Source organism: Haliotis cracherodii, unplaced genomic scaffold, assembly GCF_022045235.1.
Source record: "Haliotis cracherodii isolate W230 unplaced genomic scaffold, xgHalCrac1.p SCAF_13, whole genome shotgun sequence".
In the NCBI taxonomy this organism is placed as follows: Eukaryota; Metazoa; Mollusca; class Gastropoda; order Lepetellida; family Haliotidae; genus Haliotis; species Haliotis cracherodii.
Genome location: NW_027266268.1, coordinates 41,308,432 through 41,334,373, shown reverse-complemented (window position 1 = coordinate 41,334,373; position 25,942 = coordinate 41,308,432). Strand labels below are relative to the sequence as shown.

The following is a 25,942-nucleotide window of genomic DNA, read 5'->3' as shown; positions in this document are numbered from 1 at the left end:
GGAAGGTGTCACGCGCTGGGAAGGAGCTTGCTTCCTAATTGAACATGCTATCGCGGTGAGGAGCTTACGTAGATTCCGGCAAGGGGCACAACTCTCGGATATAAACACAAGCACGTGCTATAATGATATTGCAACGATAGAAAACACAGAAAGATGCCAAGCAGGAGTCTTTAATGATGGACAGCAGTATCACTTTGAATCTTGCAGGAACAAATCTCCAAGTCGGCGACGGCTCCTCCCAGATCAAATCGAAAATCACTGGAAATCGGGTAGGTTATGCTATTAGTTCTAACTTTTCATAGATTTGATCGGGAATTGTGTCACTTACATGGTAATTGTGCGATTTTTATTTACACTGTTTTGACTTGCAACACAGAGTAAACATTTTCACCTGAGCATTGCTTATTTTTTACCGTGTTTATATTTTTACTGTCAATATGTGTGAAATTTTCACTCAGGAAATTTATTAAACGCCTAAATATTTTACAAATTGCTGTATGATAGCAAATATTTATGTTTAATATCATAACCAAGTGGCAGAAAATGTTATGATTAAAAGTACATTTCTATATTGCTTGGCTTCTAATCTTAGTATAATTGATCTATTGAGATGTTTTTAAGCCCTTTTGACCGTTTTAATCATTTTTAGTCAATCTGTTAAATAAATGGACAGATTTTTCAGTCAGTTTGTAAAATGATTTAAATATTTAGACATTTTATAAATTGCCTGAGTGGATCACATTTTACACATTGACTGGCAGCTTCCTTGTTCGAGGAATGTATCCGTGAATATCCACTTAAAGGAACAATATCCCGTCTGCAGCTGTACAAAGAAACTTATTCGATGTCATGTGCCTCTGTAACAATCAAGTATTTTAAAATATATATATCGTTTCGGGATATTATAACCCATGTTTGTTTCTTAACTGATCACTTAGATTGTTACAGGTGTTTCACATAGGTGTCAAGTCTCAAGGGTCAGCTGAGAAACCCCACGTGACAACTATTTTCATAATCATGATAATGTCCACGGTTCTTTAAAAAAATCCTTTGAGTTAGATAGCCATGAGCACTCTATCAATGTATAATCGGTTAGCCCTTTGAAAAAAGTATGTTGTTTTTACATTGGCACTCCACGCTTTGCATTAGTAAACCTACACATGTAAACACTTACTTTTGACATATCCACTGTGCAAGATAACAGTGATTAATCAATCAACCTATTTTCTGTTTTTCCTTGGATGGGTAGGAATGATCCGTTGATTTACAAAAAAGTAAATCAACTAATCATTCATCTCTTGCTGGGCTGCCACGTGCATATTACATAACACACATTTCACCTCACATCAAACCTGGATTGAGACTGAATAATTACCCCAGACACAAGAAATGCCAAATGGGAACCTTTGTCAGATAATCTGAGTGGTGCTACCACTAATGATACCTGTAATAAATTCATTAACTGAGAATAAAATAAATGACAACAAATACACAAATGTAGGGTTTGTTTTTGTGTGTGTTTTTTTGACATTTTTTATTCCTTTCAAAGGGTTGTACATCAGGTTCAGAGGTTACACAGTAGGTTTAATCAGTTGTAATGTGTAGGGTTATACCAGAAAACATGGATGACAACAAGGGAGTAGTAATCGTATTATACATGCAATCCAAAATCCAAAAATCCTTTCACTGCAGGGATAATTCTTTTTATTATTCAACTATGACCATCAGGGGTATTTCCAAATACAGAAATCTGATGAGCTTCCGTCGTTCTTTTTGTTTGTTAAGGCTGAAGATATTAATTAACATGCACCTTTTGTTGAAATCTTCATAGATCTAGGGTAACTAATCAGTGTTTATAGATCACAGATAACCAATCCGTGTTCAAAAATGTGTAAAACAAATATTGCCTCCAAGTTTATTTAGCTGTCCTTGCAGACGGTAGCTCAGTTACGGTAGCGAACAAATCGACTCAAAGCAGATGGTGAGCCCGAGTAGCCAGTGTCAGACAGCCGAGAGAGAAGCCAGACATTAGGGGAGTTGGGAGTGTCTACGAATTCTCCATTGCTACAAATTAGTTTGGTTATGCCTTCACCTAGAGCCCCTTGTACTATACACAAGTGTGTTTTCACTTGTGAAATAGATTGTCCTATTTGTGATGTGTTTGAAGGTGAAACGAATAAAAGGTCGACGGCAACTGAAAAGAAAGCAGAGGAAGTTGAAGGACTCGGGGGAAGGAGGCTCAGGAGACACCAGTGATGGGGGGGGCGTGGCAGGGTCCGAGTCGGCTGACACAAGGGGGGCAGTAGATACCCAGGGCCAGAAAACAGGTGATGGACGTTCAAGAAAGAGAAAACCACAGGGAGACAATATCGGAAATGTTTTGAAGAAGACGAAGAGTGGACATAGTGGGCAGATCGTTTCATCGTTGTTCAGATACAATCCAGATATACCGAAAGTTGCCAGGTACGTTGATGTCTGTCTGACACACTAAAGCTTTGAAAAAAAAAAGAATTGGTTCTCAGGCAATGTTGTTTTTTAAAAATTTAGTGCAGTTGTTTTTATTTTGTGGTTGTTCAAACTAGTATCTAACCAAATAAACAGTTGTGTAACCAAATAAACAAATGTGAACAATTGTTTACAATCAACCAATGAAAGACCTCCCTGCATAAATGTATTCCTTGATGAGTAAAATACTTGCAAACAGTATTTGACTACCATTTAACTTGGAATATTTAAGAATTTAAAACAAATAATCTAAATAGAAACTAATCATGCTTTGAACTTGATGATGATGCGGGCAGTGCCTGAGAACCAAGACTTTTTTTTCCCTTATTGTAGCAGGCAGTGAAGGAAAATCTTCCACATTTTGACATCCTCAGATGTTTCTGTTGGGGATGCTTAGGAGGAAACCCACCACTGAGGTTGTAAATTGTAGCAGGGAAATACTCGCTAATGGTGGTATCTTCTAACGGACCGTCTGCCTCCAGTGTGGCCTAATGGTTACAGTGGCTGATTACTGATCAGAAGGTTGTGGGTTTGATTCCCATCATACAGAATGAAACAAATCTTGCCTTCGAATTCAGAACTTTGGAGATTTAAAACACAAAGTCCAACCTTCATCTTACCAGGAGTGAGTGAGTGAGTTGATTTAAACACCAGTTTGAACAGTACCCCGGTTATATCATGGTGTGTCAGCTTAATGTGGGAGGAAAGCCTGAAGTGATGCAGGGCACAGACGTTTACCTCTTTGGTGAAACCCACGAGCTGACAAACCTGCAAACATAATCAGTGCAAACCGGGATTCAAACCCTCTGACATAAGTTTCTGGCATGCTCAAGGGGCGCAACTCTGCACATCAAATGACCACATGGCCCGCGTCACTAGGAAAACCTCACAGTAGGGATGGGGAAAAAGTAAAACTTCATTCTGAGAGGAAGTATACTTGTATCCAATGTCAAGTACCAGCATGGAGGTGTATAACCCTCTCCCTTATCATTCCGGGAGAACGTATACTTGGGTCCAGTGTCAGGTACCAGCATGGAGGTGTATAACCCTCACTCCCTTCACATGGAGGTGTATAACCCTCACTCCCTACACATGGAGGTGTATAACCCTCACTCCCTTCACATGGAGGTGTATAACCCTCACTCCCTACACATGGAGGTGTATAACCCTCACTCCCTACACATGGAGGTGTATAACCCTCACTCCCTACACATGGAGGTGTATAACCCTCACTCCCTACACATGGAGGTGTATAACCCTCACTCCCTACACATGGAGGTGTATAACCCTCACTCCCTTCACATGGAGGTGTATAACCCTCACTCCCTACACATGGAGGTGTATAACCCTCACTCCCTACACATGGAGGTGTATAACCCTCACTCCCTACACATGGAGGTGTATAACCCTCACTCCCTACACATGGAGGTGTATAACCCTCACTCCCTTCACATGGAGGTGTCTAACCCTCACTCCCTTCACATGGAGGTGTATAACCCTCACTCCCTACACATGGAGGTGTATAACCCTCACTCCCTACACATGGAGGTGTATAACCCTCACTCCCTACACATGGAGGTGTATAACCCTCACTCCCTACACATGGAGGTGTATAACCCTCACTCCCTACACATGGAGGTGTATAACCCTCACTCCCTACACATGGAGGTGTATAACCCTCACTTCCTACACATGGAGGTGTATAACCCTCACTCCCTACACATGGAGGTGTATAACCCTCACTCCCTACACATGGAGGTGTATAACCCTCACTCCCTACACATGGAGGTGTATAACCCTCACTCCCTTCACATGGAGGTGTATAACCCTCACTCCCTTCACATGGAGGTGTATAACCCTCACTCCCTACACATGGAGGTGTATAACCCTCACTCCCTTCACATGGAGGTGTATAACCCTCATTCCCTTCACATGGAGGTGTATAACCCTCACTCCCTACACATGGAGGTGTATAACCCTCACTCCCTTCTCGGTGTTTCTGTTTCAGCTCGCAGGTCACGGAGTGTAAGGAAGCTGTGTTCTCCTCCGACTCCTTCAGTCAGCTGTCTCTCCACCCCCACATGGTGAGATTGTCATCAGGTTGTTAACCATGGTGAGATTGTCATCAGGCTGTTAACCATGGTGAGATTGTCATCAGGTTGTTAACCATGGTGAGATTGTCATCAGGCTGTTAACCATGGTGAGATTGTCATCAGGTTGTTAACCATGGTGAGATTGTCATCAGGTTGTTAACCATGGTGAGATTGTCATCAGGTTGTTAACTATGGTGAGATTGTCATCAGGTTGTTAACCATGGTGAGATTGTCATCAGGTTGTTAACAATGGTGAGATTGTCATCAGGTTGTTAACCATGGTGAGATTGTCATTAGGTTGTTAACCATGGTGAGATTGTCATCAGGTTGTTAACCATGGTGAGATTGTCATCAGGTTGTTAACCATGGTGAGATTGTCATCAGGTTGTTAACCATGGTGAGATTGTCATTAGGTTGTTAACCATGGTGAGATTGTCATCAGGTTGTTAACCATGGTGAGATTGTCATTAGGTTGTTAACCATGGTGAGATTGTCATTAGGTTGTTAACCATGGTGAGATTGTCATCAGGTTGTTAACCATGGTGAGATTGTCTTCAGGTGTTAAGACATGGTGAGATTGTCATTAGGTTGTTAACCATGGTGAGATTGTCTTCAGGTTGTTAACCATGGTGAGATTGTCTTCAGGTTGTTAACCATGGTGAGATTGTCATCAGGTTGTTAACCATGGTGAGATTGTCATTAGGTTGTTAACCATGGTGAGATTGTCATCAGGTGTTAAGACATGGTGAGGCTGTCATTAGGTTGTTAACCATGGTGAGATTGTCATCATGTTGTTAACCATGGTGAGATTGTCATTCAGTTGTTAACCATGGTGAGATTGTCATCAGGTCGTTAACCATGGTGAGATTGTCATCAGGTTGTTAACCATGGTGAGATTGTCATTAGGTTGTTAACCATGGTGAGATTGTCTTCAGGTTGTTAACCATGGTGAGATTGTCTTCAGGTTGTTAACCATGGTGAGATTGTCATCAGGTTGTTAACCATGGTGAGATTGTCTTCAGGTTGTTAACCATGGTGAGATTGTCATCAGGTTGTTAACCATGGTGAGATTGTCATTAGGTTGTTAACCATGGTGAGATTGTCTTCAGGTGTTAAGACATGGTGAGGCTGTCATTAGGTTGTTAACAATGGTGAGATTGTCATTTGGTTGTTATACCCCGCCAGGCCAAAATGGCCGAAGAGGGATTATGTCGTGGCGTAGTCTGTCCGTCCGTCTGTCTGTCCAACAGAGGGTTCTAAGCTTGTGAAATCAACTCCTCCTACAGTTTCCAGAGAATATCCCTGACACACTACACACAAGATGTTGACATGTTACGCATATCACAGTCCCGTTTCATTTCGACTAATTTTGACAGAGTTACTGCCCCTGTTTTACAGAGCTTCATTTGCCTAATTGTGAGCGAGGGTACTAAGCTTGTGAAATCAACTCCTCCTACAGTTAAAACCTCATGATCTGTACAGTCTACAAACCTCCATAGACACCAGTTTCTTCTCTTCTTGGTGCTCTGCGACAAATTCACAACATATCAACAACACAATGCTTACGTGTGGGAGATGTCAACATTGACATTAGTAAACATTTAGACCAGCATATGTCACAGTACGGTTTTCAACAGCTCATAAAAGGCCCTACAGCTGATTATGGAAGTAGACCATAGACCATGTCTATACTAGAGGAACTCTTCAGGTTGAAGCAGGAACTCTGGAATGTTTCTTCTCAGATCACAAGCCCTTGGTTGTCAGAGTAGTGTAGAACAACTTGGCCTCAGGTAACAACCATTATAAAACAATGTCATTTAGTCTCTGCTGCGAAAAAATTCCTGCGGGGGATGTTGTGCTCTCAGAGCACTCTTGTTAACCAGGGTGAGATTGTCATTTGGTTTTTAACCATGGTGAGATTGTCATGAGGTGTTGAACATGGTCATACGATTGCTACGATGGTGAGATTGATGTTAGATTGTTAACATGCTGGGATTGTCGATAGAATGTTAACATGGGGAGATTGTTGTTAGCTTGTTAACATAGGAAGATTGTTGTTATGTTGTCAACAGGTACAGACTCTGGAAGAGAGGCTGCAGCTGACTCAGATGACGGCTGTGCAGCAGCAGGCCATTCCCACAATCCTCCAGGGTCAGGACGCACTCGTCAAGTCCCAGACTGGCTCAGGTAGGTTAGGACGTACTCGTCAAGTCCCAGACTGGCTCAGGTAGGTCAGGTCGCACTCGTCAAGTCCCAGACTGGCTCAGGTGGGTCAGGACTCTCTCGTCAAGTCCCAGACTGGCTCAGGTAGGTCAGGACGCACTCGTCAAGTCCCAGACTGGCTCAGGTAGGTCAGGACTCTCTCGTCAAGTCCCAGACTGGCTCATGTAGGTCAGGACTCTCTCGTCAAGTCCCAGACTGGCTCAGGTAGGTCAGGACGCACTCGTCAAGTCCCAGACTGGCTCAGGTAGGTCAGGACTCTCTCGTCAAGTCCCAGACTGGCTCATGTAGGTCAGGACGCACTAGTCAAGTCCCAGACTGGCTCAGGTAGGTCAGGACGCACTCGTCAAGTCCCAGACTGGCTCAGGTAGGTCAGGACACACTCGTTAAGTCCCAGACTGGCTCAGGTAGGTCAGGACACACTCGTCAAGTCCCAGACTGGCTCAGGTAGGTCAGGACGTACTCGTCAAGTCCCAGACTGGCTCAGGTAGGTCAGGACGCACTCGTCAAGTCCCAGACTGGCTCAGGTAGGTCAGGACACACTCCTCAAGTCCCAGACTGGCTCAGGTAGGTCAGGACGTACTCGTCAAGTCCCAGACTGCCTCAGGTAGGTCAGGATGCACTCGTCAAGTCCCAGACTGGCTCAGGTAGGTTAGGACGTACTCGTCAAGTCCCAGGCTGGCTCAGGTAGGTCAGGACACACTCGTCAAGTCACAGACTGGCTCAGGTAGGTCAGGACGCACTCGTCAAGTCACAGATTGGCTCAGGTAGGCCACAATCCTACAGGGTCAGGACGCATTCACCAAGACAAGTGGTAATTGACTATGAAAGGATCGCTGCATGTTTCAGGAAAGACGCTGGCCTTTGCCGTTCCGATTGTACAGAAACTGCAGGCCCTGGAACCTGCTATAGTGCGTGCTGATGGGCCGTACGCTATTGTTGTGGTGCCAACACGAGAGGTAAGATGCATAATGGAAGCACGCTACATACAGGGGATAACCCACAGTTAATGCATGTGACAAATGATGGATGTTTGCCAAAGTAGGATTGGAAATGAGATACCAAAAGAAACTACTGTAGATTGTGCAGAACAGAGAAATAGGTGATAGCTATGTTTCATCAGATGTGTCGTGTGCTGTGCATCAAGCATTGTTGTGCCTTCTATGGCATGTATTGTGAGTTTTGTTGAGTGTCATGTGTCATGTCGTGTCGTGTGCCATGTCGTGTCATGTGTGATCTGTCTGTTACAGCTGGCCCAGCAGTGTCTCCAAGTGTTCACGCAGCTGGTCAAGGTAGGGCCTGTAGTTACTCACCAATCAACATCATAAACTTTGTACAGTTGATTTCTATGACTTACTCATTAAGTTTATCTCTCATCTTTGAATTGCAGCCATTTATACGTATTGTTCCCGGTCTTGTGATTGGAGGCGAGAAGAGGAAGGCTGAGAAAGCCAGGTACAGTTGTCGTCACACTCCACTCTCTGTTGCTAAGCTACTGCCTTGTGTTGCAGCTGTAACACTCCACTCTGTTGCTATAGTTACTACCTGGTGTTGCAGCTGTAACACTCCACTCTGTTGATATAGAACTATACTACCTGGCGTTGAAGCTGTAACACTCTCTGGTTACAGCATACGCAAGGGCATCAATATCATGGTGTGCACACCAGGCCGGCTGGTGGACCACCTGGAGAACACGGCCAGTCTCAGGGTGGACAGGGTGGAGTTCCTGGTGCTGGACGAGGCAGACAGGTCAGTACATGGTCATGTTGAGGGTGGACAGGGTGGAGTTCCTGGTGCTGGACGAGGCAGACAGGTCAGTACATGGTCATGTTGAGGGTGGACAGGGTGGAGTTCCTGGTGCTGGACGAGGCAGACAGGTCAGTACATGGTCATGTTGAGGGTGGACAGGGTGGAGTTCCTGGTGCTGGACGAGGCAGACAGGTCAGTACATGGTCATGTTGAGGGTGGACAGGGTGGAGTTCCTGGTGCTGGACGAGGCAGACAGGTCAGTGCATGGTCATGTTGAGGGTGGACAGGGTGGAGTTCCTGGTGCTGGACAAGGCAGACAGGTCAGTACATGGTCATGTTGAGGGTGGACAGGGTGGAGTTCCTGGTGCTGGACGAGGCAGACAGGTCAGTACATGGTCATGTTGAGTTCCTGGTGCTGGATGAGGCAGACAGATCAGTACAGATTCCGTCTCAGGGTGGACAGGATGGAGTTCCTGGTGCTGGACGAGGCAGACAGGTCAGTACATGGTCATGTTGAGGGTGGACAGGGTGGAGTTCCTGGTGCTGGACGAGGCAGACAGGTCAGTACATGGTCATGTTGAGGGTGGACAGGGTGGAGTTCCTGGTGCTGGACGAGGCAGACAGGTCAGTACATGGTCATGTTGAGTTCCTGGTGCTGGATGAGGCAGACAGATCAGTACAGATTCAGTCTCAGGGTGGACAGGATGGAGTTTCTGGTGCAGGACGAGGCAGACAGGTCAGTACATGGCCAGTCTGAGGGTGGACAGGGTGGAGTTCTTTGGGTTTGATGGGGCAGACAGGTCAGTACAGGGCCAGTCTGAGGGTAGACAGGGTGGAGATCCTGGTGCTGGACGAGGCAGACAGGTCAGTACAGGGCCAGTCTGAGGGTGGACAGGGTGGAGATCCTGGTGCTGGACGAGGCAGACAGGTCAGTACAGATTCAGTCTCAGGGTGGACGGGGTGGAGTTCCTGGTGCAGGGCGAGGCAGACAGGTCAGTACATGGTCAGTCTGAGGGTGGACAGGGTTGAGATCCTGGTGCTGGACGAGGCAGACAGGTCAGTACAGATTCAGTCTCAGGGTGGACGGGGTGGAGTTCCTGGTGCAGGGCGAGGCAGACAGGTCAGTACATGGTCAGTCTGAGGGTGGACAGGGTTGAGATCCTGGTGCTGGACGAGGCAGACAGGTCAATACAGGGCCAGTCTGAGGGTAGACAGGGTGGGCCAGTCTGAGATCGGTTTATTCCAGAAACTGTGGTTTTGTTCTGATTTGATATGATGTCTTTATGCCAGAGTTGTTGCTGATTTTTCAGACTTTGTGACCTTGGATATGAAAAACACATTGCCCAGATTGTGACAGCCTTGAACACGCGGAGCAACCATGGCCGCCAGACTATCCTTTTGTCGGCCACACTCTCAGATGGTAACTATCCTCTCTGCCACTTCATTTTCATCATTCTGTGTTTCTGTTTTCAGCTGTTGGGAGGATGTTGTGTTTTTGTATGCATGTGATGAGATCTTGTGTTTTTGTATGCAGGTGTTGAGGGGATGTTGTGTTTCTGTCTGCAGGTGTTCGGAAGATGTTGTGTTTCTGTCTGCAAGTGTTGAGATAATGTTGTGTTTCTGTCTGCAAGTGTTGAGATGACGTTGAGATCTGTTTCTGTATGCAGATGTTGAGAGGATGTTGTGTTTCTGTCTGCAGGTGTTGAGGGGATGTTGTGCTTCTGTATGCAGGTGTTAAGAAGATGTTGTATTTCTGTATGCAGGTGTTGCGATGTTGTGTTTGTGTCTGCAGGTGTAGTTAGGATGTTGTGTTTGTGTCTGCAGGTGTAGTTAGGATGTTGTGTTTCTGTCTGCAGGTGTTGAGAGGATGTTGTGTTTCCGTCTGCAGTTGTTGAGGGGATGTTGTGCTTCTGTATGCAGGTGTTAAGAAGATGTTGTATTTCTGTATGCAGGTGTTGCGATGTTGTGTTTGTGTCTGCAGGTGTAGTTAGGATGTTGTGTTTGTGTCTGCAGGTGTAGTTAGGATGTTGTGTTTCTGTATGCAGGTGTTGAGAGGATGTTGTGTTTCTGTCTGCAGATGTTGAGAGGATGTGATTCTGAATGCAGGTGTTGAGAGGATGTTGTGTTTCTGTCTGCAGGTGTTGAAAGGATGTTGTGTTTCTGTATGCAGGTGTTGAGAGGATGTTGTGTTTCTGTCTGCAGGTGTTGAAAGGATGTTGTGCTTCTGTATGCAGGTGTTGAGAGGATGTTGTGTTTCTGTCTGCAGGTGTTGAGAGTATGTTGTGTTTCTGTCTGCAGGTGTTGAGAGGATGTTGTGTTTCTGTATGCAGGTGTTGAGAGGATGTTGTGTTTCTGTATGCAGGTGTTGAGATGATGTTGTGTTTCTGTATGCAGGTGTTGAGAGGATGTTGTGTTTCTGTCTGCAGGTGTTGAGAGGATGTTGTGTTCCTGTATGCAGGTGTTGAAAGGATGTTGTGCTTCTGTATGCAGGTGTTGAGAGGATGTTGTGTTTCTGTCTGCAGGTGTTGAAAGGATGTCGTGTTTCTGTATGCAGGTGTTGAGAGGATGTTGTGTTTCTGTCTGTATGTGTTGAGAGGATGTTGTGTTTCTGTCTGCAGGTGTTGAGAGGATGTTGTGTTTCTGTCTGCAGGTGTTGAGAGGATGATGTGTTTCTGTATGCAGGTGTTGAAAGGATGTCGTGTTTCTGTATGCAGGTGTTGAGAGGATGTTGTGTTTCTGTCTGCAGGTGTTGAGAGGATGTTGTGCTTCTGTATGCGGGTGTTGAGAGGATGTTGTGTTTCTGTATGCAGGTGTTGAAAGGATGTTGTGTTTCTGTATGCAGGTGTTGAGAGGATGTTGTGTTTCTGTCTGCAGGTGTTGAGAGGATGTTGTTTTCCTGTATGCAGGTGTTGAAAGGATGTTGTGCTTCTGTATGCAGGTGTTGAGAGGAAGTTGTGTTTCTGTATGCAGGTGTTGAAAGGATGTCGTGTTTCTGTATGCAGGTGTTGAGAGGATGTTGTGTTTCTTTATGCAGGTGTTGAGAGGATGTTGTGCTTCTGTATGCAGGTGTTGAGAGGATGTTGTGTTTCTGTCTGCAGGTGTTGAGAGGTTGTTGTGTTTCTGTATGCAGGTGTTGAGAGGATGTTCTGTTTCTGTCTGCAGGTGTTGAGAGGATGTTGTGTTTCTGTCTGCAGGTGTTGAGAGGATGTTGTGTTTCTGTATGCAGGTGTTGAGAGGATGATGTGTTTCTGTATGCAGGTGTTGAAAGGATGTCGTGTTTCTGTATGCAGGTGTTGAGAGGATGTGTTTCTGTATGCAGGTGTTGAGAGGATGGCTGGAATATCGATGGAAGACCCAAAGCATATCTCGTTGTCGGACAGACCTGATGCAAACACAACTTCCTCAAGCAGTGGCGCCGCAGAAAGCCATCACAAGTCCGGGGATTCTGGGGACACATTCACCGTTCCACAGAATCTGCAGCAGTATTTTGTCATCACTCCCAGCAAACTGAAGCTTGTGACGCTGGCCGCCTTCATCCTGGGCAAGGTGACCACTGCTACATCACTGTCTGAACATGTCTGAATATGTCTGTACCTGTGACTGGCTCATCCTGTGACAGTTGTTATCTGTAACTATCTGTTCCAACTGTCTGTACCTGTCTGAATATGTCTGTACCTGTGACTGGCTCATCCTGTGACAGTTGTTATCTGTAACTATCTGTTGCAACTGTCTGTACCTGTCTGAATATGTCTGTACCTGTGACTGGCTCATCCTGTGACAGTTGTTATCTGTAACTATCTGTTGCAACTGTCTGTACCTGTCTGAATATGTCTGTACCTGTGACTGGCTCATCCTGTGACAGTTGTTATCTGTAACTATCTGTTGCAACTGTCTGTACCTGTCTGAATATGTCTGTACCTGTGACTGGCTCATCCTGTGACAGTTGTTATCTGTAACTATCTGTTCCAACTGTCTGTACCTGTCTGAATATGTCTGTACCTGTGACTGGCTCATCCTGTGACAGTTGTTATCTGTAACTATCTGTTCCAACTGTCTGTACCTGTCTGAATATGTCTGTACCTGTGACTGGCTCATCCTGTGACAGTTGTTATCTGTAACTATCTGTTGCAACTGTCTGTACCTGTCTGAATATGTCTGTACCTGTGACTGGCTCATCCTGTGACAGTTGTTATCTGTAACTATCTGTTGCAACTGTCTGTACCTGTCTGAATATGTCTGTACCTGTGACTGGCTCATCCTGTGACAGTTGTTATCTGTAACTATCTGTTGCAACTGTCTGTACCTGTCTGAATATGTCTGTACCTGTGACTGGCTCATCCTGTGACAGTTGTTATCTGTAACTATCTGTTCCAACTGTCTGTACCTGTCTGAATATGTCTGTACCTGTGACTGGCTCATCCTGTGACAGTTGTTATCTGTAACTATCTGTTCCAACTGTCTGTACCTGTCTGAATATGTCTGTACCTGTGACTGGCTCATCCTGTGACAGTTGTTATCTGTAACTATCTGTTGCAACTGTCTGTACCTTTGACTTTTGCAGCTCCGGGGTGGCGGCAGCAAGATGGTTGTGTTCATGGCCACACAGGATGCAGTGGAGTTTCACCATCACCTGTTTACCAAGACACTGAGTGACATCCCCGGGAGAGATGCAGACAACCTCATGTTGTTCAGGTTACATGGAGACATGGAGCAGAAGGTGGGTCAGTGAGGTCAGTGTGAGATGCAGTGTGTGAGGTCAGTGTGAGATGCCGTGTGTGACATCAGTGTGAGATGCCGTGTGTAAGATGCCATGTGTGAGGTCAGTGTGAGATGCCGTGTGTGACGTCAGTGTGAGATGCCATGTGTGAGGTCAGTGTGAGATGCCGTGTGTGGCGTCAGTGTGAGATGCCGTGTGTGAGATGCCATGTGTGAGGTCAGTGTGAGATGCCGTGTGTGGCGTCAGTGTGAGATGCCATGTGTGTGGCGTCAGTGTGTGAGATGCCATGTATGAGGTCAGTGTGAGATGCTGTGTGTGGCGTCAGTGTGAGATGCCATGTGTGAGGTCAGTGTGTGAGATGACCGTGGGTGAGGTGACCGAGATTGAGGTGATGTTAGTCAGGTGACCGTGAGTGAGATTGCCTTGATGTCGTGAGTGAGGTGACGTTAGTGAGGTGACTGCGATTGAGGTGACGTGAGTGAGGTGACGTGAGTGAGGTGTTGAGAGTGAGATCTCAGGAGTGGGATTGCCTTGATGTCGTGAGTGAGGTGATGTGAGTGAGATTACCTTGATGTCGTGAGTGAGGTGATGTGAGTGGGATTACCTTGATGTCGTGAGTGGGGTGATGTGAGTGGGATTACCTTGATGTCGTGAGTGAGGTGATGTGAGTGGGATTACCTTGATGTCGTGAGTGAGGTGATGTGAGTGGGATTGCCTTGATGTCGTGAGTGAGGTGACGTTAGTGAGGTGACTGCGATTGAGGTGACGTGAGTGAGGTGACGTGAGTGAGGTGTTGAGAGTGAGATCTCAGGAGTGGGATTGCCTTGATGTCGTGAGTGAGGTGATGTGAGTGAGATTACCTTGATGTCGTGAGTGAGGTGACGTTAGTGAGGTGACGTGAGTGTGATTGCCTTGATGTCGTGAGTGAGGTGATGTGAGTGGGATTGCCTTGATGTCGTGAGTGAGGTGACGTTAGTGAGGTGACGTGAGTGTGATTGCCTTTATGTCGTGAGTGAGGTGATGTTAGTGAGGTGGCAGTGAGTGAGGTGACGTGGGTGAGATTGCTTTGATGTCATGAGTGAGGTGACGTTAGTAAGGTGGTGTTAGTGACGTGTGTTAGGTGATGTTAGTGAGGTGACGTGATCGAGGGGACGATGAGTGATGTGACTGATGAGGATGCTCTGCCGTATGTTCCAGGACAGGACAGAGGTGTACCAGACTTTCAGCAAGTCCGACCGTGGAGTCCTACTCTGCACAGTAAGTGGCACTCCACCTGTAGCCAGTGTATCTGGGGTCTGCCTCTCGGTGAAGGTATCTGTGACAGGTTCTTGTTGTGATGACTGAGACAGATCATATTTCGTGTGGCCCAACTCTCAGTACATAGAGGTTGTCATGTGAGTGTGTTATGTGATAGTAAATATCCTATATTTGGAATAATCATTGTATTTAGCGAGTCATTCTTCAGTTCTGTGCTTGAAAATCTCTTCCCATCTCTCACAAACATAATCTAAACATTGCAAGTTTTCCCGGAATGTGCACATTAATATACATTACGTCAAAAGGTGATGTGTCCGTCAGACCGTGACAGTAGCCAATATAGTTCCCACTGAAACCTGTTTCTTATACAGTGGCATAACTATATATATGCCTACTGTATTTTCTTGCGTATAGTGCACACTTTTTTCCCCAAAAAACACAGCTGTGTAGAAGGGGGTGCGCATTATACACGCCATAATGAGTTTTGATGTTTTACCGTGAGCATGTAACACCGGAAATTCCATGTCAACAAATCCATACTGAAGTATGCCAATTAATCATGTAATTACACTGTCTGGCTATAAAAAGTGTTCATTGGTTATCTGGACTTATCTGGACTTATGCTTATAACTTATTTCATTAATTATATTCAAAACTCACCGTTATTCACAGCAACCAAGGTCAGATTACCACTATTGAAAATAGTTTCAGATACAATTTTTCCCGATCCTTGCATCAAATTCCTGTAAAGTTATATCATTGGGTAAGTTTTAACTGAATCATTGGTAGATTCCAAGAAAACGTGTGTACAGCTGATTGCTGTTTCTGGCTTAGTTTGCGAGAAAATACACTCGGTAATCTTAATCCTGAGGTGTAAAAAAGTACATTTTAAACGGTAAATCAACATGTCTGGTGATTTTTTATCTCAAATTTCAAATTTGTACTGCCGAAGATAATTGTGTGTACATAACAGGCTTCTCTACTCCAGTATATCTACACTACTGTATAAACATTGCCTCCTACTTGTATATATACTTGCCAACCACACTCTATATATCACTTGCTTGATAACGGTGTTAGAACCTACACCGAAACGTCGCTCTTAATTGTAAAAAAGAAGTTGTTCATCCATAAATTCTCATCCTTACTTAATTTTTTACTTATCCTGTATTACTCCTTAGTGCATTCACTGCTTACCTTAAGACAAAAGACGGGACAGCGTAACGGCGATGGTCATGGGTGAAGAAATAAACTACTGTAGTTCGTAGTCCCATTTTTCTTGACCACCGAGGCTGTCCTAAGATCTTGATGACCTGAAGTCACCTCTCCACATCACTGCCTGTCGCGCTACAGCACGGACGTGTACCAGTGGAGCTCTTGTTTTGGATTAGTTAAGACCTTCGGTTTCCGTCTACAATTCCAAAATATTCATCTGCGATGGGTGATGTATTCTTTTCATATTACTGTCACCATGTTGTGCAGTTTTATATGATTTTTTTAGGCGTAAAAAGACCCTGTCTTTTTTCCTGCGACGTGCTGTTTGTTCACCGCCATTTTGAATTGTGTTACCTTTGTTTGCCTGCCAGGGAAGTCAATTTGTTCACAATTCTCCGCTACGTACAACATGTTTATGTGTTCTTAAATACTACTAGCTTTGGCGCCACATTGAGTTGTGTATATACAAATTATTGAACATACTTTCAATTCGCTACAATAGTTTTGCCGATAGATTAATTAAATTCTACGACATTCTTCCAGTCCCGCTTCATCAAAAGTATTTTTTTGCGTAAGTTTTGCTTGCTCGTTTTGCTAATTGTTGTGGGAAAAAACAAAAACATTCTGCCAAGGATTCTCATTCGCTTTGTCTGGCATGCATGCAAATTTGTGCACCAAACTCTTAATGTGTCTTTTGCGTAAATCTCTCTCCAACAAGCTTTACAACTTATAGGCAGGTTCACTCACAAATGTATTTTGCAGCAATCCCGTCGTGAGACTAGGAAGATGTCACAATCGCTGGTTAGCGAGGGACATGGTTCGGCCATTACTGTGCAACCATTATCTTTCGGCAGGTAATATGTCGGCTGTTACTGTCTTAGCACCTACGCCGTCGCGTAATTCATCGTTGAGTAGTGCCAGTATGCCTACACATGCCAGTATGCCTGCACATACTTGGACATCAACGCATGAGTCTTATTTGCCAGGCAGATTATTTAAGCCCTCAGTTAGAGGTAGCACTACACATAGGAGTAGAAGTCCTTCACCATCTTGACGTTTATTGACTTGTCAGACTATTCTAAAGGTGAAGAGAGAGATTCTTCCACAGAATGGAATACTCATTTCGGTCTGGCACAAGTGCCTGATTGGGTGGTGGATCGCCTCATTTCAGTGCCTTCCCCATGTAACTGAGTTGATAAAAAAAGACACAATATGGACACATCCTACGTCGATTACAGTCGACCCGATGATGACAGATATGATTAGATCTTTGGATGACTTTTCCAGCCTGAGGCTTACACTGTTGTTTAAGCCACCAAAGTTTATGAAGGATAAATTTCTTATCCATGCTTTTGAGATAGCATACCAGGCACATAATTTGGATGAGGATATACAGAGAATGACACCTTCGTCAAGGCCTACTTCTCTTAAGGTTCAGGATACCAGAGTTGCGTTTACTGAAACAGAAGTTTGATGGGTATTAAAACCTTTATCAGCACTAGCATCGTCAACACGTGCAGTAGAACAGGATCTGTCAGAGGATAACCCTAACAGACAACAGCTCCAAACAATAGTCGATTTCTCAACAACGTCAAATTGACCAAATCACCTTAAAGCAGCGCTGGGGGAAATAACTGTCACTCGGAGACTTGGCGATTTAGCCCTATCCACTTGGGACTTAGTTTAAGCGCAGACTGCTACGTCAACCTTGGTCTTCCACGTCTCTGTTTAATGAACAGCTTACGAACATAGACATAGACATTCTGTTGGTAAAGAGATCCGTAGAGATTGTACACAGATCAGCTTTAACACCGGGCTTTTATTCTCACATCTTCTTGAAGGATTCAGACAGTCTCTCTGTATTCAGCGAATGTTATCTGAAGTGTCCACCATACTTCTGCCTCACCAGGTTGAGACTACTCAGAACCAGCATGAGGGCGTTTGATTCCATGATCAGTTTGGATCTGCGGGATGCCTACCTGTATGTACCTATCCTTCCCTCCGACCACAGGTTCCTCAGATTCCAGGTCAATGCGGTTCACTGCCTGCTCAGATTTGTCATTTCAGTGGCCCCGTGGCTATTAACACGAGCAATGAAAAATATGTTTTTCTAAAAAGCTCCGGCGTCAGGCAGTGATGTGGAGAGGTGACCTCAGGTCATCAAGGTCTTAGGACGTAAGGTAAGCAGTGAATGCATTAAGGAGTAATGCAGGATAAGTATACAAATGTAAAAAAATATTTAGATTTGACTCATTCTTTTGATAATGATAGCAATTATCCCAGTAGTTTCTCCAGATTCCCGATGGTTATTTCTGACTCAATTGCCGAATGACAAGGGCGATGCCATGTTTGTTTATGAACACTGAAAGTAGTCCCTACTTGACCTGTATTATTTGCATCTCTATCCAAATATGACCCCTACGGATATCGAGAAATCTGCCAATTATATAAATAAAAACTACCATGGTAGAGCTGTAGTGTTTCTGACTGTTGCACAAGACCTTCACCTATTGTATATATTGTTCTCCCAGGACGTGGCGGCCCGAGGTCTCCATCTGGCTCACGTACAGTGGATTGTTCAGTACACCATCCCCACCCAGGAGGCGGAGTACATTCACCGGGTGGGGCGCACTGCAAGGGCGGGGGCGAAGGGAGAGTCACTCCTCTTCCTGCTTCCCTCAGAAGTCGACTACCTCCAGGTGCTCAACAAACACAACATCAGGTCAGTACCTCCAGGTGCTCAACAAACACAACATCAGGTCAGTACCTCCCTCCAGGTGCTCAACAAACACAACATCAGGTCAGTACCTCCCTCCAGGTGCTAAACAAACACAACATCAGGTCAGTACCTCCAGGTGCTCAACAAACACAACATCAGGTCAGGACCTCCCTCCAGGTGCTCAACAAACACAACATCAGGTCAGTACCTCCCTCCAGGTGCTCAGCAAACACCACATCAGGTCAGTACCTCCAGGTGCTCAACAAACACAACATCAGGTCAGTACCTCCCTCCAGGTGCTCAACAAACACAACATCAGGTCAGTACCTCCCTCCAGGTGCTCAACAAACACAACATCAGGTCAGTACCTCCAGGTGCTCAACAAACACAACATCAGGTCAGGACCTCCCTCCAGGTGCTCAACAAACACAACATCAGGTCAGTACCTCCAGGTGCTCAACAAACACAACATCAGGTCAGTACCTCCAGGTGCTCAACAAACACAACATCAGGTCAGTACCTCCAGGTGCTCAACAAACACAACATCAGGTCAGTACCTCCCTCCAGGTACTCAACAAACACAACATCAGGTCAGTACCTCCCTCCAGGTGCTCAACAAACACAACATCAGGTCAGGACCTCCCTCCAGGTGCTCAACAAACACAACATCAGGTCAGTACCTCCAGGTGCTCAACAAACACAACATCAGGTCAGTACCTCCAGGTGCTCAACAAACACAACATCAGGTCAGGACCTCCAGGTGCTCAACAAACACAACATCAGGTCAGTACCTCCAGGTACTCAACAAACACAACATCAGGTCAGTACCTCCCTCCAGGTGCTCAACAAACACAACGTCAGGTCAGTACCTCCCTCCAGGTGCTCAACAAACACAACATCAGGTCAGTACCTCCAGGTACTCAACAAACACAACATCAGGTCAGTACCTCCCTCCAGGTGCTCAGCAAACACCACATCAGGTCAGTACCTCCAGGTGCTCAACAAACACAACATCAGGTCAGTACCTCCCTCCAGGTGCTCAACAAACACAACGTCAGGTCAGTACCTCCCTCCAGGTGCTCAACAAACACAACATCAGGTCAGTACCTCCAGGTACTCAACAAACACAACATCAGGTCAGTACCTCCCTCCAGGTGCTCAGCAAACACAACATCAGGTCAGTACCTCTCTCCAGGTGCTCAACAAACACCACATCAGGTCTGTACCTCCAGGTGCTCAACAAACACAACATCAGGTCAGTACCTCCCTCCGGGTGCTCAACAAACACCACATCAGGTCTGTACCTCCAGGTACTCAACAAACACAACATCAGGTCAGTACCTCCCTCCAGGTGCTCAACAAACACAACATCAGGTCTGTACCTCCAGGTACTCAACAAACACAACATCAGGTCAGTACCTCCCTCCAGGTGCTCAACAAACACAACATCAGGTCAGTACCTCCCTCCAGGTGCTCAACAAACACCACATCAGGTCTGTACCTCCAGGTGCTCAACAAACACAACATCAGGTCAGTACCTCCCTCCGGGTGCTCAACAAACACCACATCAGGTCTGTACCTCCAGGTGCTCAACAAACACAACATCAGGTCAGTACCTCCCTCCAGGTGCTCAACAAACACAACATCAGGTCAGTACCTCCCCCCAGGTGCTCAACAAACACAACGTCAGGTCAGTACCTCTCTCCATGTGCTCAACAAACACAACATCAGGTCAGTACCTCCCTCAAGGTGCTCAACAAACACAACATCAGGTCAGTACCTCCCAGGTGCTCAACAAACACCACATCAGGTCAGTACCTCCAGGTACTCAACAAACACAACATCAGGTCAGTACCTCCCTCCAGGTGCTCAACAAACACAACATCAGGTCAGTACCTCCAGGTGCTCAACAAACACAACATCAGGTCAGTACCTCCCTCCAGGTGCTCAACAAACACAACATCAGGTCAGGACCTCCAGGTGCTCAACAAACACAACATCAGGTCAGTACCTCCCTCTAGGTGCTCAACAAACACAACATCAGGTCAGGACCTCCAGGTGCTCAACAAACACAACATCAGGTCAGGACCTCCAGGTACTCAACAAACACAACATCAGGTCAGTACCTCCCTCCAGGTGCTCAACAAACACAACATCAGGTCAGGACCTCCAGGTGCTCAACAAACACAACATCAGGTCAGGACCTCCAGGTACTCAACAAACACAACATCAGGTCAGTACCTCCCTCCAGGTGCTCAACAAACACAACATCAGGTCAGGACCTCCAGGTGCTCAACAAACACAACATCAGGTCAGTACCTCCAGGTACTCAACAAACACAACATCAGGTCAGTACCTCCCTCCAGGTGCTCAACAAACACAACATCAGGTCAGTACCTCCCTCCAGGTGCTCAACAAACACAACATCAGGTCAGGACCTCCAGGTGCTCAACAAACACAACATCAGGTCAGGACCTCCAGGTACTCAACAAACACAACATCAGGTCAGTACCTCCCTCCAGGTGCTCAACAAACACAACATCAGGTCAGGACCTCCAGGTGCTCAACAAACACAACATCAGGTCAGGACCTCCAGGTACTCAACAAACACAACATCAGGTCAGTACCTCCCTCCAGGTGCTCAACAAACACAACATCAGGTCAGTACCTCCCTCCAGGTGCTCAACAAACACAACATCAGGTCAGGACCTCCAGGTGCTCAACAAACACAACATCAGGTCAGTACCTCCAGGTACTCAACAAACACAACATCAGGTCAGTACCTCCCTCCAGGTGCTCAACAAACACAACATCAGGTCAGTACCTCCCTCCAGGTACTCAACAAACACAACGTCAGGTCAGGACCTCCCTCCAGGTGCTCAACAAACACAACATCAGGTCAGGACCTCCCTCCAGGTACTCAACAAACACAACATCAGGTCAGGACCTCCAGGTACTCAACAAACACAACATCAGGTCAGTACCTCCCTCCAGGTGCTCAAACACACAATCAGGTCAGTACCTCCAGGTGTTCAACAAGCATGACATCCTATTTGTGTGCAGCATCTGATCGGTCAGTCCTTTGTTTCAGCCTGAAGGAGATCAAGATGAACAGAGTGCTGGCGTGCCTGATGAAGCTGATGGCTGGCCTGGCTACAGACGGGGAGGTGGTGAGAATATTGGACTCTATGTAAAGTATGGATACAATTTCCACTCAGTATGATGTACCCACTGATGACAACCATGACAAACGTCCTGCTGTCATTTGGATGCTATCTAGTTAACCCATATAGGGGCAGCCATTGTTCAACTCACGGTGTGCCTCCGTGATCGTCTTGTCCAACAGTGTGGGTGTTACTTATCTGGTGCAATATTGTGGGTCGTTGCATATCTTGTCCAACAGTGTGGGGTCGTCCCTCATCTTAGCCAACAGTGTGGGTCGTCCCTCATCTTAGCCAACAGTGTGAGTCGTTTCTCATCTTGTCCAACAGTGTGGGTCGTTTCTCATCTTGTCCAACAATGTGAGTCGTTGCTTATCTTGTCCAACAGTGTGGGTCGTTGCTCATGTTGCCCAACAGTGTGGGTCGTTGCTTATCTTGTCCAACAGTGTGGGTCATTGCCTATCTTGTCCAACAGTGTGGGTCGTCCCTCATCTTAGCCAACAGTGTGGGTCGTTTCTCATCTTGTCCAACAGTGTGGGTCGTTTCTCATCTTGTGCAACAGTGTGGGTCGTTGCTTATCTTGTGCAACAGTGTGGGTCGTTGCTTATCTTGTGCAACAGTGTGGGTCGTTTCTCATCTTGTCCAACAGTGTGGGTCGTTGCTTGTCTTGTCCAACACTGTGGGTCGTTGCTTATCTTGTGCAACAGTGTGGGTCGTTGCTTATCTTGTGCAACAGTGTGGGTCGTTGCTTGTCTTGTGCAACAGTGTGGGTCGTTGCTTATCTTGTCCATCAGTGTGAGTTGTTGCTTATCTTGTGCAACAGTGTGGGTCGTTGCTTATCTTGTGCAACAGTGTGGGTCGTTGCTTGTCTTGTGCAACAGTGTGGGTAGTTGCTTATCTTGCGCAACAGTGTGGGTCGTTGCTTATCTTGTGCAACAGTGTGGGTCGTTGCTTATCTTGTGCAACAGTGTGAGTTGTTGCTTATCTTGTGCAACAGTGTGGGTCGTTGCTTATCTTGTGCAACAGTGTGAGTTGTTGCTTGTCTTGTCCAACAGTGTGGGTCGTTGCTTATCTTGTCCAACAGTGTGGGTTGTTGCTTATCTTGTCCAACACTGTGGGTCGTTGCTTATCTTGTGCAACAGTGTGGGTCGTTGCTTGTCTTGTGCAACAGTGTGGGTCGTTGCTTATCTTGTGCAACAGTGTGGGGGTCGTTGCTTATCTTGTCCAACAGTGTGGGTTGTTCCTGATCTTATCCAACAGTGTGGGTAGTTGCTCATCTTAACAAATGGTGTGGGTCGTTGCTGAACTTGCTCAACGATGTGGGTAGTTGCTCATTTCCTGGTTGCAGAACTTTGCAAGACTTGTTTTGAGATGCCCCCTTCATGTGGACAGTGTTTTGATGGCTGTCCTACATTTGAGTAAAGTATATCGATGTAAACAAAAAATATTTGAGCATATCAAGTATTATAATTTGTTTATAGGATATCAGTTTTTTTCTTTAGATAGATAACCCACTCACAAAAGTTGCTTCACTCACTATCTCCGCTAACACCGAAGAGTTCATGTTTAATGTCATCATGGTAGAATGGAGTAAACACTGTTTTCAGTATAGAGCATGGTTATATGTGGATCTATCCACACTAAGTTGAACACAAACTTAATTTAGTGCAGTTAAGTCTTCAGGTAGTTTCGCTCTCCATAAAAAGTACAGTATATATCTCATAAAACTCCCTACATTTACCAGGATGCTTGTGTTGTAGAGGCCCCGGGATCTGGTGGAGAGTGCAACACACCTGCAGATGAGGTTCGAGAACTCAGTCCAGGGACACGAAGAGATGCTCAGCCTGGCTCGGAGAGGTAACAAGGAGTTCCATCAGGTTTGCTTGGTGTGAGGCCTGAGTGGATGTTCACTCTGTCATGACCTATGTGTCACTTCTCCTGCACTGCACATTGCTCTTACTATAGACTCGCCCTCTATATGTCATTATTGTCCTCAAACATCCCTCAGGGCTGATGTTTCCGTGGGAGGAAGACATTAGTCGCAGGAGGCCCTTGGGTAATACAGGATAAGTATAAAAAATGAACACAAGACTCTGATTATGTAACATTTTACTTATCCTGCATCACATATTGTGCTTTATCATTATTGACTTATTTTGGGCATGTAAGACAACGGGTTCCGATGAAATTAACTGTTGAACAATGAAGCATTATATGACCTGTTAGTCACATTCCTGACCTCCTTCTACAACCTTGTTCAGTGACCTTGACCTCTGTTCCAGGGTTCAAGTCATTCATCAGGGCATATGCCACATATCCTCAACACCTCAAATCCATCTTGAAAATCCATGACCTTCACCTCGGCCATGTTGCCAAAATGTTTGGCCTGCGCGAGGCACCTGGTGGTATCGGAGACCGGGCGGGACACCGTGACATCAAGAAACACAAGCAGCGGTGGGTCACGTTGCCTTTGATAAAGATACATGATAGAGAGATATTTAACATGATGTAGGAAATATAATTTTATGTTTGATATCAAACACTGGTCTCCCTGGCCAAATACTGTGTGTGCAGCAAACAGCCCCCCACGAAGATCCGAGGTAGAAGGTCTTCAGCAACATATGTTTGTCGTAAAAGGTGACTATTCTTGGGGTAAGAGGCGATTAACGGGATCAGGTGGTCAGGCTCGCTGGCTTGATTGATGCATGTCTTCGTATCCCTTTTGTGTAGATTGATGCTCATTATGTCAGTCACTGGATTGTCTGGTTCAGACTTGATTTTTTTACAGACCGACGTCATATAGCTGGCATATTGCTGAGTGAGGCATTAAACAACAAACAAACAAAACAAAGCAAACAGTCACTCTCACTTTTGATGATGGTGTAACACTGTCACCCTGTTGAGACTTGTGTCCTGTCATCATTTTAGTGTCACCATTTTGTTGACAGCCCTGGGGCGCCACGAAGGAAGAAGATGCAGGTGTCTGAGTTTGACAGCGGCTTCACAAAGACTAAGGCAAAACGCTTAGGCCCTAAAAAGAAAAAGAACAAGAAGAAGAAAATCAAGGGGCCAAAATAAATGAATGTTGTTTGGCAGCCACCATGTTCAATTATTGTAAATAAAGATCATTGTTAATAGAACATCATGGTCTCTCTAGTTATCATTGCACTAATCAATGCATACCTACCTACCTACCTACCTACCTACCCCCCCCCCCCCCCCCCCCCGAACACACACACACACACACACACCACACCACACCACACACACACCACACCACACCACACCACACCTAACCACACCACACCACACCACACCCACACCCACACCACACCACACCACACCACACCACACCACACCACACCACACCACACCACACCACACCACACACCACACACCACACCACACACACACACACACCCATGGCCTTGTAACAGATGTGACTGACACCCAGGTCCTTGAAACAGATGTGACCAGACACCCAGGTCCTTGTAACAGATGTGACCCAGACACTCAGGGCCTTGTAACAGATGTGACTGACACCCAGGTCCTTGTAACAGATGTGACAGACACCCAGGTCCTTGTAACAGATGTGACCAGACACTCAGGTCCTTATAACAGATGAGACCAGACACCCAGGTCCTTGTAACAGATGTGACAGACACTCAGGTCCTTGTAACAGATGTGACTGACACCCAGGTCCTTGTAACAGTTGTGACAGACACCCAGGTCCTTGTAACAGATGTGACAGACACTCAGGTCCTTGTAACAGATGTGACAGACACTCAGGTCATTGTAACAGATGTGGCCAGACACTCAGGTCCTTGTAACAGATGTGACAGACACTCAGGTCATTGTAACAGATGTGACAGACACTCAGGTCCTTGTAACAGATGAGACCAGACACCCAGGTCCTTGTAACAGATGTGACTGACACCCAGGTCCTTGTAACAGATTCGACTGACACTAAGGTCCTTGTAACAAGTTTGGATAACAATTTATTTGTCAGAGCGGCGTTTCGGTGTTAGAACCTACACCGAAATGTCGCTCTTAATTGTAATAAAGAAGTTGTTCATCCATAAATTCTTATCCTTACTTAGTACTCCAACTTCTAAATGCCGAACAAAGAAGTCCTTGTAACAGATGAGAAATCAAAGGATTAAAAAATATTGTGAGAGAATTTTCAAAATATTAATGAATCAACACTTTTACTAAACAAATCATATATAAAAAATAGGAGATGTTAGAGAAGTGGAAAATAAGGATATGCAAGTTAGAGAGAGAGAAATGTTTATTTGTATGTTAC

General features: G+C 45.6%; 1 protein-coding gene across 1 annotated transcript; it reads left to right on the top strand.

Annotated features, from left to right (window-relative positions):
* Positions 1 to 91: 91 nt before the first annotated feature.
* LOC139459348 (ATP-dependent DNA helicase DDX31-like) lies at positions 92 to 24,751 on the top strand. The gene is made up of 17 exons (XM_071240811.1): positions 92 to 269; positions 2,168 to 2,463; positions 4,514 to 4,589; positions 6,671 to 6,785; positions 7,668 to 7,777; positions 8,069 to 8,110; positions 8,209 to 8,273; positions 8,448 to 8,567; positions 9,878 to 9,987; positions 11,887 to 12,113; positions 13,129 to 13,284; positions 14,482 to 14,541; positions 18,288 to 18,478; positions 21,567 to 21,645; positions 23,397 to 23,493; positions 23,919 to 24,090; positions 24,585 to 24,751. The coding sequence occupies exons 1-17, from the start codon at positions 174 to 176 to the stop codon at positions 24,712 to 24,714; spliced, it is 2,142 nt and encodes a 713-aa protein (XP_071096912.1). The 5' UTR covers positions 92 to 173; the 3' UTR covers positions 24,715 to 24,751.
* The last annotated feature ends 1,191 nt before the right edge of the window (positions 24,752 to 25,942 follow it).